Source organism: Pteropus medius, unplaced genomic scaffold (genome assembly GCF_902729225.1).
Source record: "Pteropus medius unplaced genomic scaffold, Ma_sr-lr_union100, whole genome shotgun sequence".
Classification (NCBI taxonomy): domain Eukaryota; kingdom Metazoa; phylum Chordata; class Mammalia; order Chiroptera; family Pteropodidae; genus Pteropus; species Pteropus medius.
In genome coordinates, this window is record NW_024351733.1 from 2,765,692 (window position 1) to 2,779,664 (window position 13,973).

The 13,973-nt window shown below is 33.4% G+C and overlaps 1 protein-coding gene across 1 annotated transcript in view; it reads left to right on the top strand.

Moving 5' to 3' along the window:
• Positions 1–13,973, top strand: part of DMD (dystrophin) — a 1,897,222-nt gene that overhangs the window by 1,341,589 nt on the left and 541,660 nt on the right. The window contains 1 exon segment of the mRNA XM_039846417.1: positions 7,497–7,614. Within this exon segment, the coding sequence (XP_039702351.1) occupies positions 7,497–7,614 (118 nt within the window).

The window sequence follows — 13,973 nt, forward strand, 5'->3', positions numbered from 1 at the left end:
AAAGATCGAAAAGTGTAAAACTACTAGAAGAAAACATAAGGGGAAAGCTTCTTGACACTAGTCTAGGAAACGATTTTTTTGGATATAACACCAAAATCATAGGCAACGAAAGCAAAAATAGACTAGTGGGATTGCATCAGACTGAAAAAAATGCTTCTCCACAGCAAAGGGGAAAAAAATCAATAGAATGAAAAGGCAACCTTTGGAATGGGAGAAAATATTTGCAAATCATATATCTGATGAGGGGTTAAGATTCAAAATATATAAGGAACTCGTGCAATTCAATGGCAAAGAAACAAATAATCCAAATTAAAAATGGGCAGAGGACTTGAATAAATACTTTTCCAAAGACATCCAATAGGCCAACAAGTATATAAGGAGGTGCTCGACATCACTAATCATCAGGAAAATGCAAATCAAAACCACAATGAGATACCATCTCACACCTGTTAGAATAGTGTAATCAACAGGACAAGTAATAACAAATGTTGGAGAGAATGCGGAGGAAAAGGAACCCTCATACACTGCTAGTGGGACTGCAAATTGGTACAGCCACTATGGAAAGCAGTATGGAGTTTCCTCAAAAAACTAAGAATTGATCTACCATGTGATCCAGTACTCCCTCTACTGGGTATTTACCCCAAAGACTTGAAAACCCATATCCAAAAAGATATTTGCACACCGATGTTCATAGCAGCATTATTCACAGTGGCCAAGACATAGAAGCAACCAAAGTGTCCTACAATAGATGATTGGCTAAAGAAGCTGTGGTACATATATTCGATGGAATATTCCTCAGCCATAAGAAGGGATGAAATACTACCATTTGTGACAACATGGATGGACCTCGAGATACTCATGCTAAGCGAAATAAGCCAGACAGAAAAAGCTGAAAATCACATGATATCAATTATGTATGGGATATAAACTTAAAAGCAACAAAAGAACAAGATAAATAAACAGCGACTCATGGGCATGGACTATAGACTAGTGGTTACCAGAGGGTAAGGAGTGGGGGAGCGGGGATAGACAGAATAAAGGAAGTCAAATATGTGGTAACAGAAAGAAATCTATGGGAAGTGAACACACAGTGTAAATATATATACACACACATATATATATGCCTATATATACACATATATATATATAGGCATATATATATATATATATGTGTATATATATTTACGCTGTGTTCACTTCCCATAGATATATATGCCTATATATATAGGCATATATATCTATGTGTATATATATAAATATATATATATGCCTTACTGTTAAAGTGTACAGCTGAAATTGGATTTTGCTAGCCAATGTCACCGTAAAATAATTAATTAATTAATTAATTAATTGATTGATTGATTAATTTAAAAAACACAATGAGATATCATTTCACACCTAATAGAATGGCTATTATCAAAAAGATAAGAAATTACAAGCATTGGCAGAGATGTGGAGAAAAGGGAACACTTGTACACTGCAGGAATGTAAATTGGTACAGCCACTATGGAAAACAGTATGGAAATTCCATAAAAAAATTAAAAATAGAACAACAATAAAATCTACCAGTCTCACTTCTGGGTATATAGCCAAAGGAAATGAAATAAGAATCTCAAGGAGATATCTGCATCCCCATGTTCATTTCAGCATTTTTCACAATAACCAAAATATGGAAACAACCCAAATGTCGGTGGACATTTGACAAATGAATGGATAAAGAAAATGTGACATGCGTGCAGTGCCACATGTGCTGCATGGGCCACAAGACACAATAACAATACACACACACACACCATCATCTATCAATAACACAATAACACACACACACAATAACAGGAATATTGTTTGGCCTTAAGGAAGAGAAAAAAACCTGATATTTGTGATAATATAGATGAACTTGGAGGACACTATACTAAGTGAAATGAGCCAGACACAGAAAGACAAATACTATATGATTTTATTTATATATGAAATCTAAAATAGTCCAACTCAGAGAAACAGAGTAGAATGATGGTTGCTAGAGGCTAGTGTTGAGGGAAATGGGAAGATGTTGGTCATAGGGTACAAACTTTCAGTTATATAATAAGTTCTAAAGCTCTAATGTGAAGCATGATAACTATAGTTAATATATTGTATATTTGAAATTTGCTAAGAATGAAGATGTGTAAGAATGTATGAGATGATGAATATGTTCACTACTTTGATGGTGATTTTTTCCATATATATCAAAACATCAAGTTGTGAATCTTTATGTACAATTTCTATTTGTCAAATCAACCCAAATAAAACTGAAAAAAAAAAAACTTTCTGTATGATTTAGATAAAGAAGAACCAAGGACCATATAAGCTCCACTTCCTTCAGAAGACCCTTCTTGACCCCTATATTTGGTTAAATATTTCTGCTATATGCTCTGATGACTCCCCATGCTTACACTACCATAATACTCACCTCAGTTTATTGTAATTGCTCATTTACTGCCTAGTTCTACTAGTTCACTTTCTCTTTGAGAATAATAATTTTTCCTCCTTCACTTATGTATCCCCTCTGCCTAGCTCTATGACCGACATAAGTTACTAAAAAATATTTGCTGAAATCCAAATTGGGGGACATTCTACAAAATACCTGCCCTGTATGCTTCAAAACAATCAATGATATGAAGTTCAAAGAAAGGCAAAGAACTATTTCAGATTAAAGGAGACTAAAGAGATATAACAACTAAATGTAATGCTTGAGCCTGGACCAGTAAATGAAAGGCAATTAATGGGACAATTGTCCTACTATGAATAAAGACTGTGGATTAGATTTTATTACTAAAACCATGTTAAATTTCCTGACTTTGAGATTGAGCTGAGGTCATGTAAGAGAATGTCTGTTCTTAAGAAATAAATACTGAAGTATCTAAGGGTAAGGGGTATTATATCTGCAGATCATTCTCAAATAGTTCAGAAAACAATATCTATAATATTATATATACAGATATTATATATACACACACAGAATGATAGAATGACAAATAAATGTGGCAAAATGTTAACAATTAGTGAATCTGGGTGAAGAGTACATTTGCAAACTTTCTGTAAGTTTTAAATTATATAAAAATAAAATTCTTTTGCTGTAGGCGTAAAAAATAAAAAAAAAATAAGGGATTGTAAACTGACAAGGTCCTTGCAATCTGCGAGGTCGACCAAGGGTTGCCTCGCCTAAAAAATAAAAAATAAATTAAAAAAAATTGTTTTTAAAAAAGTATTTCTTGAATGAATGAAGGACAAAGAGATAACCATAGTTAGAAGGTTTTTATGAAGAAGTTACCAACAGATATGCTAGTAGAACATTCAGAGAAATAGGGATATTATGCCAAGCAGGAAAATATCCAAGCCACTTTAAAATGTAAGTGAGAAATGAGGAAGTGGAGGACAATAAAGATGACTTTGAATTTGGCCAATCTATCTGGAGAGGCAGCTGAATACAAGAACAGAAGCCAAAATTAAGGTGCTCAGTGAGGCATTTGAAAGCTAGACAGATAATAGCATCCTCACAGGTAAAACTGTGTCAGTTATTAGAAAGGCTAGAGTTTAGGACCTATCTGACTTAAATTATTACTTTCTTCCATTCATAAAGTTGTTCTATAAACTATTTTACCTCGTCAATATTTAATGTTAACTTTTAAAGTTGTAAATATAAGAGTATAAGGTCTGCATTTTTACATTACATGTACGCTTAATTCATGTTTATTTTCTGAAAATGGCAAGAACTGAAAGTCACCATTGGCCTTTGTTTTAAATGTAACTATGTGAAAATTGTTGTTTTTTGTAGAAAAATATTAAAAATATAAAGAGTTTGTTCGCTAAGTTCTTTTCTTAGATATATAAATACTAAATATTTAACTAAGCATGTAGAGTTTTCTATTTGAGTATTAGGTTGAATTACATTTTAACAAATACAATAATGAAGTGTAATTCTTCCTAAGAGCCTAAATGACCTACTTATAGCATGTATGGCTTCATTATTTAACTCCCTTTTTCATAGGATTGCTATTTATAACCACTTCCCTCAGCCCTAGGGGGACTTAGTAGGATTAATGACTTCTGATTCACTTCGTATTTGAAGATTTTTTTTTCCCTCCATCTTTGCTCAGCTAGTGGAATCCATGATGAATTCTCATCTCCAAGGGGTAAGCTGTTTTTAGTAAAGCCCAGTAGCTGTCTGTGATCCCTTAGAAATAACATCAGTTCCTTTCTTCTCTTGTGTTTGTTTCTTCCAAAATGATAGACTCCATGTACACATGTTCTTTTATCATGCTTGGGTGCAGTTAAGCATGTAATGGTTTTAGTTTTGTTCTCTTAAGTTATATGTGTAATGACTATCTAGGCTCATATCAGAAAAACAAATAAACATAATTAGCAGTCTACTTGTTTAGCATGAAAATTAGAGACAGCCGACTAAAGCTAGAATGAGGAAGCTAAATGATAGAAGAGGATTGGAGGTCATATGAGAAAAGAGATTAGAGACAAAACATTGTTTTTGAGAGAGTAGCATCTAGTAAGAGGACCATATTGGAGGCAGAGAACAGAATTTCATAGATGGATTTTGGGAGATGGGCAATGTGAGTCAAGACTAGGTATAAGGGGTTCTCCCATCTGTGGGTGGTTCAGTGGGATACAGATGAGAAGTTGCAGGATTATACAACTAAGTTGTCAGGTCAAAGAACTTTTAATACCAAATAAATAGGATGCACTTAAAAGAAAACCAAATGAAAAGAAAAATAATAACATAATTGTTCCTCTCACTACATGTATGTGTTCTGTTCATTAGCAAGAAGGTCTTCCAGTCACTGATTTTATATCTTAATTTAAAAAATACTTAAATGTATGTCATATTCAAATCCTTCCCTTTATTTCTGGGAAAAAAATCAAAAGAGAAAATCTCCATTCTGTTCTACTGAGAAACCACTATCTAATGAGTATATTAGTGCCTGATAAATTCCACAGCAGTATATATTATTATTATATACATAATTATTACCATTTCCTTTTTAAAATGGACATTGTGTTTCCCAAAGAGTAGGATAAAGAGTTATGATTTTGTTTTGAAATATTTTAAAATGAATAATTTTATTGCAGTTGTGAATCTCCTGAGATTTTTAAGGAGATTGCTTCAAAGGATGTCATTAATCTTCCCTTACAAAGCATGTGTCTGTCAGCAGAATTAGAGAATCACCCAACTAGAGAACAGGTTTCACAATACCCTAAGACCCACTTTGTTCATTAGAGAAGAAAATGGCTTTTTTTAAGTCTAAATTGACACGCCTGCTAATTTCAGCAGTAAAAGCTGTTCATTGTGGTCAGGTTTAATTTAGAGCCTGGTAAAGTTCAGATTAAAGTTGATCAAGTTACTTCTACAACATACTTCTTAAATGAACTTTGTAATCTTAAAAGAAGGGTGGGGGGGAGTATAGCTAACATTGAGTAATGTATCCGGAAGTGAGAAGCAAAAAATAGCCTAGTTGTTTGAGGGCAAATTAATATTAAATCAAAGAAAAACAACGAAGATATTGTTGTTATCTAAAAATGTCCAAGTATCAAAAAACACAAATTTTCATTTACTCAAAGCATACATAATGCATTCGTTCACTACTATATCCATAACTCCTAAAACATTCTAATGAAAGAATGAGTTAGTAAATGAGTTAATTTGTATACTTTGCTTATTATGTGTATTTTGAGTTCTTTGTTAAACTTGAGGGAAAGATTTTACGTTATATGAGGTTTCCAGGTAAGTCTGTTTTTTAAAAAAATCATCATATGTATTAAACATTTAAGAGTCCGGAATTCCAAAGTACCTTTTCAGTTTGCTGTGTCACAGATGACCAGAGTTGAACATTCTAACCCTGAAAAACAACTTATTTCATAAAAGCCATCTGCTACTGTTTGGTTCCTACATTAAAGTTGGTGCAGTACTCTCTAACTGACTTATGCTACTTACTTCAATAGTTATCTTTAGCAATTTGTTCCATTTTTCAAACACCCTTTTGTGTAAAGAAACCATAAAAGTTAGAAACCTGAAAATTGGATTTTTCTTCTGAGCAATCACAGCTTACAAATGTGAAAAATTTGTTAAAAGTTAGCCCCTCTAAACTTCTAATACAGAGAGGGGAAAATACTCAAAATAGATGTGTAATGTTTGGATAAGTTCTTCCCCTTATTTTAATACTACTGAAAGCAATTGGGCTTAAATCACAAGTCCTATCTTCCTACCTCTTCACCAGAGAAATACTACAGAATGATCAAAATTTGGCCTTTCTAAAAACGAAAATCCTTAGAAAATCAATAGTCAAAAGACATAGTAGATGACTAATTTTCATAAACATTACTATCTACCACATTTCACCTCTTCACTTTCATTCACCAGCCTCATATGATAGCAGAAAGAACATAGGATTTAAAACCATAAAGAATTCTGGATTGGCTATTAGTGTGGTTATTGGGAGAATAAAAATGAGAAAACATGTGTAAAACATCTGTCATACAGTGGTTATAAACTAATACAAATATTCATTACTCTTCCAAAATTAAAATAAAATGTGCTCAGTTTTAGAATGAGCACAGGGGAGATATTTTTCCCCAAAACTTCTTTATAAATATCACTGAGATTTTGGTCCTTTATGTAGAGAGAGTAAGATGACTGAGACAATAGACAGACACATGAGGGAGAGAGAACTTTCTTAATGATTAACATTGCTACCTATAGATAAGAAATATATTTCTTGGCTTAATTCTATTGGTGCTCTTATCTAAAGCAGTATTAAATTAAAGTCAGTTGTAACACAGAATATGAATACTAACTTCCATTCTGATGCTTTCCAAACTTGCCTGATCATAAGAATTAAATAGAGAATTTGTTAAAAATGTAGATCCCCAGCCTTCCTCCCTACTAATTCATTCAATTCTTATCAGAGGCAACTTTGGGGAAAGACTAATTTAGCCCATTTACATCATCTTCTCATTTTATAGGTGAGGAATCTCAGGTACAAAGAAATTTAAAAAGTTACATCTCTTAAATCACTTTTTTGCTTTTTTTGTTTCTAAAATATACACCTTAATTTTGACACCACATAGAATGAGATTACAAGTATGAAGAGCTATCTTTCTCTTAAATACATTGCCATAATTCAAAATTACATTTCTTACTTGTGGCACTCATATATTGCATTGAATAAACCCACGTACTCTGGAATGACTCTGTCTAAACTCTTAAATAGTTAAGCAATTCTATAATCAAAAATTTTATTTGAAATATTTCGTTATCAAGAATGAAACACATTTCTTGTTAAATTATTCCTCTATAAAGGCTTACGCATTACAGATTTATATTCAGTAACATCTTTTTTGTTTCTAAAAGTGCTTTGGTTAGTTTGAAAATCACTTTACTTTGTAGTACATAAAAGGAATGCATGATGCTAAAGAATCTCAGTATTAAGTTATATTTGTTCCTTCAGGCCACACTGCAAGATTTGGAACAGAGACGCCCCCAGTTGGAAGAACTCATTACTGCCGCCCAAAATTTGAAAAATAAGACCAGCAATCAAGAAGCTAGAACAGTCATCACTGATCGAAGTAAGTCTTTTAACAGGCATGTGACACTTAAGGAAAGGTGTATGAAAAGTTTCAATGATGACTTAAGTTTATATACCTCCATTGCATTTATAAAAATAGTGCAAAATAGTTGTAAATCATACCTATTATACTAAGATTTTCAGTCCATAATATTATCTTTCAATAACTGAATGTAATTCCATGGAATAGAGGACATGTAATTTCATCAATCCAGTCTAACATAGTTGCAAAGCATGGAGTGGTGAGAGTGGTAAATATGATGTGACAGAACATTTGCTCCTCAGTTGTCATCTATCTGGGCTGGCATCCATGAAGATGCCAGTCTCTCCTTCATATTCTTGGTTGTCGGTCCAAGCAAGCAGTTGCTTCTTGGACCATCTTTTATTTACATCTGCAGTGACACTCTCAGATCTGGATGTCTCTCTACTACTTTGATGCCCTCATTGTGTAGTATCAGAAATTAGTTTACCATTCCTTATGCCATACTGGGATGGGTGGGAACTTTGGGAGGCTGTTAAGTCCCATCTGCCTAGACATTGCACATGCTCTTTTGCAATCTTGATTCAGGCTGACTGTGCTTGGGGTCAGGAAGAAGGGTAGAGGGAGGAATAGGGAATACTGTTCTCCATGGTGTTTCCCTCACAGGCTCTCCTTAGGAATAAGGCCCAGGTCACCTCTGCTCTCAAATTCTCTTGGATTTCCCTGGATTTCTTCCCTTTATATACACATTGATAGTGAATTTCTGTACTTCCCCTGTAGTGCCCCCTCATTTCTCTTCCCAGAACCAGAAGAATCTTTTCTAGTGTAAGAGTAGGGAAAACATTCTTTTAATTGTCTTTTTTCCTTCTAAATCTTTTGTCTTAGACCGGGCTTAGGCTTTTGACGCTCAAAAACTAAGAATCTACATCTTCATAATCTACATTCTGTTGTGTCAGGAAATGGAAGCAGAATGCCTGGCTACCTCCTAAGTATCAGTCAATATGTGTTGTGTGTGTATGTGTGTGTATAAAATCATTACAAAATCCTGTCTGCTAAATTTCATAATCCCCATTTTATAGACAGAAAACAGTTCCTGAGAAAGGTTAATCAGATTGCTCAAGCTTACAAAATAAGGAAATAACAGAGCTTGGAATTTTCAAATGTCTCTTTCTGGCTTAAAGTCTATGTTCCTTCTAGTTTGTTTACTACTTCCCATCTTGTTTTGTTTTTGTTAATGACCTGAATCACTAGGACTAGGATTAAATACTTTTTCAATCTGTAATTATACATGTTTTTTATTATTTCCTCTTTCAGTTGCAGTGATTATTAATTAAAATAGACTTTTTTTGATTTTGAAATATTGACTCTTTATTGTCGTTCAGTGTATTTAGAAATATGCTAATGTGTTAGTTGGTTTACACTAGCCATGATAACAGGTAAGCTCCCAAATCTTGGTGGCTTTCCACAGTAGAAGTTTATTTTTCATTCTGGTGCAGTCCAAAATAAGCAGCCCTCTATAAAATCATTCAGGAACCGAAGCCCCTTCCATCTTTTGCATCCAAAACATCAGAGTCCTGTGCATTTAATGGAGATAAGGAATGAATACTGCTCATTGGAATTTATTATGAGGCAGGCCTGGAAGTGGTGCACATTAATTCCATTCACAGTATGTTAGCTGGAATTTGTCACATGGCCACATCTAAGGGCAAGGGAAGCTGGAAAATATTGTCCAGTGTTGAGCCCAGAAAAAAGATAAACTAGTTTGATAAGGAAACAGTGAGTCTCTTCCACAGCTAACTCGGACAGGAAGAATGCACTTAAGCTCTACAGTTCTGTGTAAGTTACAGAATATCATTTCTATAACCAGCAAGGCAAGAGCAAAATTGCCTTGTAATGATCAACATACATAGTTGTTCAATTGATATAGTAGAGTGTTCCTCCCTCTAACTGGAACCATGAGGCTTCTCCACCAGGTTACAACACAGTGGCCCAAAAAAGTGAATCTTACTGAGTATGAGACTAGATTCTTATTACACAGTTATACAGTTAAGTGATCTGTTTCTTGCCTGAGAAAATGGAAATTTGGCAAAGATGTTTATGCAAATCTGAACATACTAGTATATAGAAATTCATTTGTTATTTTACTAATGAAAAATAGCTTCTACTTTTTCCCCAAGAGGAAAATAACACTAATTTATTTTACAGTAGCCATTCAGTGTTAGCTATATATTTTTCATTATCCCTTGTAATCTTTTTTTTTTTGACATTGACTTTTTTTCATGATCTAGATTAAAATTGAAGGGCTAGAGGACAGGTTTGTATCTTTTCTACTAATAGCCAGTGATTTGAATAGTTCTGTTTTTCTAAGTTTTTGTCTTTTAGGGGTGAATATCTTTATGAATATTTACAGCATAGTGAAAAGTTTCCAATCCGAATGGTCCAAAAAAGCATTTTCTTAAAAACAAGTATCTGTTCAGACATGTCATATTACTTATTAAGAGCCTAAGCTGGAATCTTAGCTCCAAATATGCCTGGAGCCTCTAGTGCTGGTGCCAGGATAATTGTGGAATACTTAAAAAGGAATCGGCTAAATAATAAAAAGTACTCAATAAGTGTGTAATACTATATTGATACATTTTTTCCTTTCTTGGTAAATCCCAGTTAATAACTTTGAACAATTGAGGAAATCTGTACATAGTTATTACATTCTATCACGAGAAAAGTCCAGCAAAAAGCAACTCCTCTCTACCAGTATTATCCATGCTAATATCTCAAGTGATAGATCTACAAAATACCAATGTGCTTTACTGTATAAAACTATTAACGTGATATCTATTATTGTCAGGTTGATTATATTGATGGACATAATATTGTAATTATCTAGGTGGAAGAATAAGTTTTATTCTAAATGCATTCAAATGAGACATTCTCCCTGATGTTTCTAATGTTCAGACTACTCATTGTCCTTCAGCTCATTGTTTGCTGAATGTGTCACCCACTGCTGGTCATTTTCTTCTTCAAAAGGGCTAGGTCAGAGGACCAAAAACAGATAAGATAAATAGGATCGAAAATTGCATTCTTGGAGGTTTCCGAATTATGCAAAACTCTTGTTTATGTTCATTACTACTGCAAATCATAGTACTTTGCATAGCAGTGAGGAGGATATGGAAAGAAAGAACTGTTCTCTCTTATTGCTCTCTTCATTCCAAAAATTATATTGGTAAACATGGGTCATCCGACATTTGTATTTGAGAGTCTTGCTTCTGTAGCTTCTGCCTCCATAACCCCCACCATTACCATTTTAAAGATCTATAGCAATAGTGCATATAGGCTTTGAGGTCAAGCTGCCTGGGTTGGCCACTTATTAGCTTTGTGACCCTGTACAGTTAATCTCAATAAACTACCTGATTTCAGTTTCCACCTCTATAAAATATCATTACTTGTATTTACCTCAAGGTTGGGAGAATTAGATAAAATACATGAAGAGCAGTTAGATCCCAGCCATAGTAAGAGCTTAATGATTGTTAAATGTTATTATTTTAATTACAATCTAATTGGGTTGTTTGAATATTTAGTGGGAAAGCATTTAATAAACTCTTTGGTAGATATCTGGTTCTTTCATGAGCAAGAAAGAGGAGAGAGAGAGAGAGGCAGGCGGGAGACAGGGAGAGGGAGAGAGGGAGGGAGGGAGGAATGGAGGAAAATTGATTGATTTAAAAGACCAAATGGAGAAGGTTGCTATGGAAAAGACAGAGTAAGGTATATAAATGGAATTAAACAAATATTTAGAAAAGCTTTTGCATGAATGATACTACAAAAAGTAAGGTAATTCGTGTAAGTTATTTCATTTGCAATATTTACTATAAACTTAGAAGGTGTAGATATTATTATTCTCATTCTGGAAACAGAATACTGAAGCTCAGAACTTAAATAATGTGCCTATGGTCCTAGTTAGATGTCACGAAAAGGACTAGGATTTAAACTCATGTCTGCATGATTCTCAAGCCTGAGGTACGTCAAATGGAAAGGGCTAGTCAGTCAAAAACTAAGAAGGAAAAACTCTTGTTCATGTTTATTACTACTGTAAATCATAGTAACATAATACTATATTTAACTACAGTACTATATTTATTTGAGAATTTAAACTATTAAGAGTAACCTCTGTTTCCTATAATCTGGATATAATCTTCGATACTCCCATTTATGGTGTTGTCTTCTATGCATTCAGATGTCTTATTATATGATTGTCTTTTACATGTTTTAGAGATGTACAGGATAATGGACCTCAGTAATCTACTAGCTACACAAACTTTGCCAAGTGGGTTAACTTTTCTAACCCCACATCACAGATGGTTTCCTCATCTGTGATGTGGGGTTAATAATACTTAAGCTGATAGGGTGATTATGAAAATAAAATTACATGATGTTTTTAAACTGAAGACCTGGCATATACTAGATGCTTATTAAATGGCACATATCATCATGATGAGATGAATTTGGTACAGGAAACTGGATATGGGAGAATATGAAGGGAGTGAAGTACGTGGCCTTTTACCAGTTAAACCAGGGGAGGAACTTCTGAAACAGAATGCCAAGTCTTAAGAGAGAACTATTTCTTTTTAAAAAATTTTTTTCAGCTAAGGATTTCTCAAACCAGTTTGAAACTCTTTAAGAAATTTATATGAGATATCATATAAATTTTAAGAAAATAAATTCATATCATATTGCTGAAAGAGCTGGTATACAGGGCCATAGGAGGGAAATGTTCTGCTGTGTGAGAATAAAGATCCTCTCACAGGATTTTTTAATTAACTGATAATTTCATAACAGCTTTGTCATCTTGTCATTGATTGCTTCAACCAAATGTATGAAATCCTTCATGGTGAAATAAAAGCTCTTTGTTGTTCTCCACATTTTTATGAAATCTCTATTGCTAATGAAATGCCAGCCAATATCTTCCTCTCAGACATTGCCTATTAGAGAGTTGCTTATTTTAGAATAAATGGAGTCAACCATATAAATTTCTTTCTTTTGACATCTAGCACCTGCTGTCAACCTGTTATAACTACAAGCAGCTCTCAAAATTCACCTCCACTAGGACACCACTGGCAACAAGAGTTCAGTTCAGTTCAGTAAATATTTGAATGCTTACTCTGTGCTAGTTAATATTAGAGGTGATGGAGGGGATACTGGGAGGAATAAGATTTAGCTTTTGTCATAAAAAAAAGCTCATAATCAAATTTGAGTATTTGGAAAACTATATTTGGTCAAGGAGGTCTAGGATAAGTACTTCAGTAGCAGTATTACAAAATATTGAGAGAGAGCAAGAGAAGGGGAGATTGGCTCTGAATGAGGGATCTTAAAATGCTTCCAGGAGAAAGTTAAACTTGATCTGGTCATGAATAGAATTTTTAAAAGCAGAAGGAGGCTGTAGAAGAAGGATATTTCAGAAAAGGATGAAAGGAGCATATATAATTAGACTTAGGTTACCAAATGACATGATAGATGAATTTGTAGGAGTGGGAGAGAGGGCGGGAGAGGGAGAAGAAAGAGAGTTTTTTAAAAGATATTTTTAAGGAATTGGCTCATGCAGTTGTGGGGACTGGCAGGTCTGAAATCTTCAGGGAAGGCCATCATAATGGATATTCAGGGAAGAGTTGATACTGTAGTTTTGAGTAAGAAGGCAGTCTTGAGGCAGAATTCCTTCTTCTTTTCTTTTGGAGGGGCAGTTCGAAGTGTCATGTATTTCTTCACATATAAATTTCACGATTCCTTTAGTTTTCATTAATATCTAGTTAATAGAGTACCTAGAAATATATATTAAATAATATAAATAATCTATAACATCTTAATGAATTCAGAGCTCTATCAGAGTAATTATAACTTGCACATAAAAATTTAAAAAAACAAGTGTATATGTTTTTTCTTTATAGAATTTTACTTGTGTTGAATTAACACTGAACATATATCACAAAATAATTCTGATGTAATGTACCTCATTCTTTTATAAGAGGATTTAATCAAATTATATTTGAATAAGATTTAAAATCCAAATTAGCTATCATGATTATATTCAATTATTAGTCTTTCATGTGAGTGTGTGACAAAAAAATAAATATACTTTATTTAAAGTGATATAGCTACAATTATGGATATAAATAGTGTTTTCTACTAATTGATTATTTTTCATTTTGTTTCTTTTTAAGGGAAAGATTTCTACTCATCTACTTTAAAAACTAAACATAATGAACATAACTATTAAATAAACCAATTAATAAAAATGTTTTTTAGTAGGATAGAATAAAGATGGTGATGAATAAATACAAAGAATCTCACACTCAATAAGTGAGCTGATAAGACAAATACAAAACAGAAAGAGA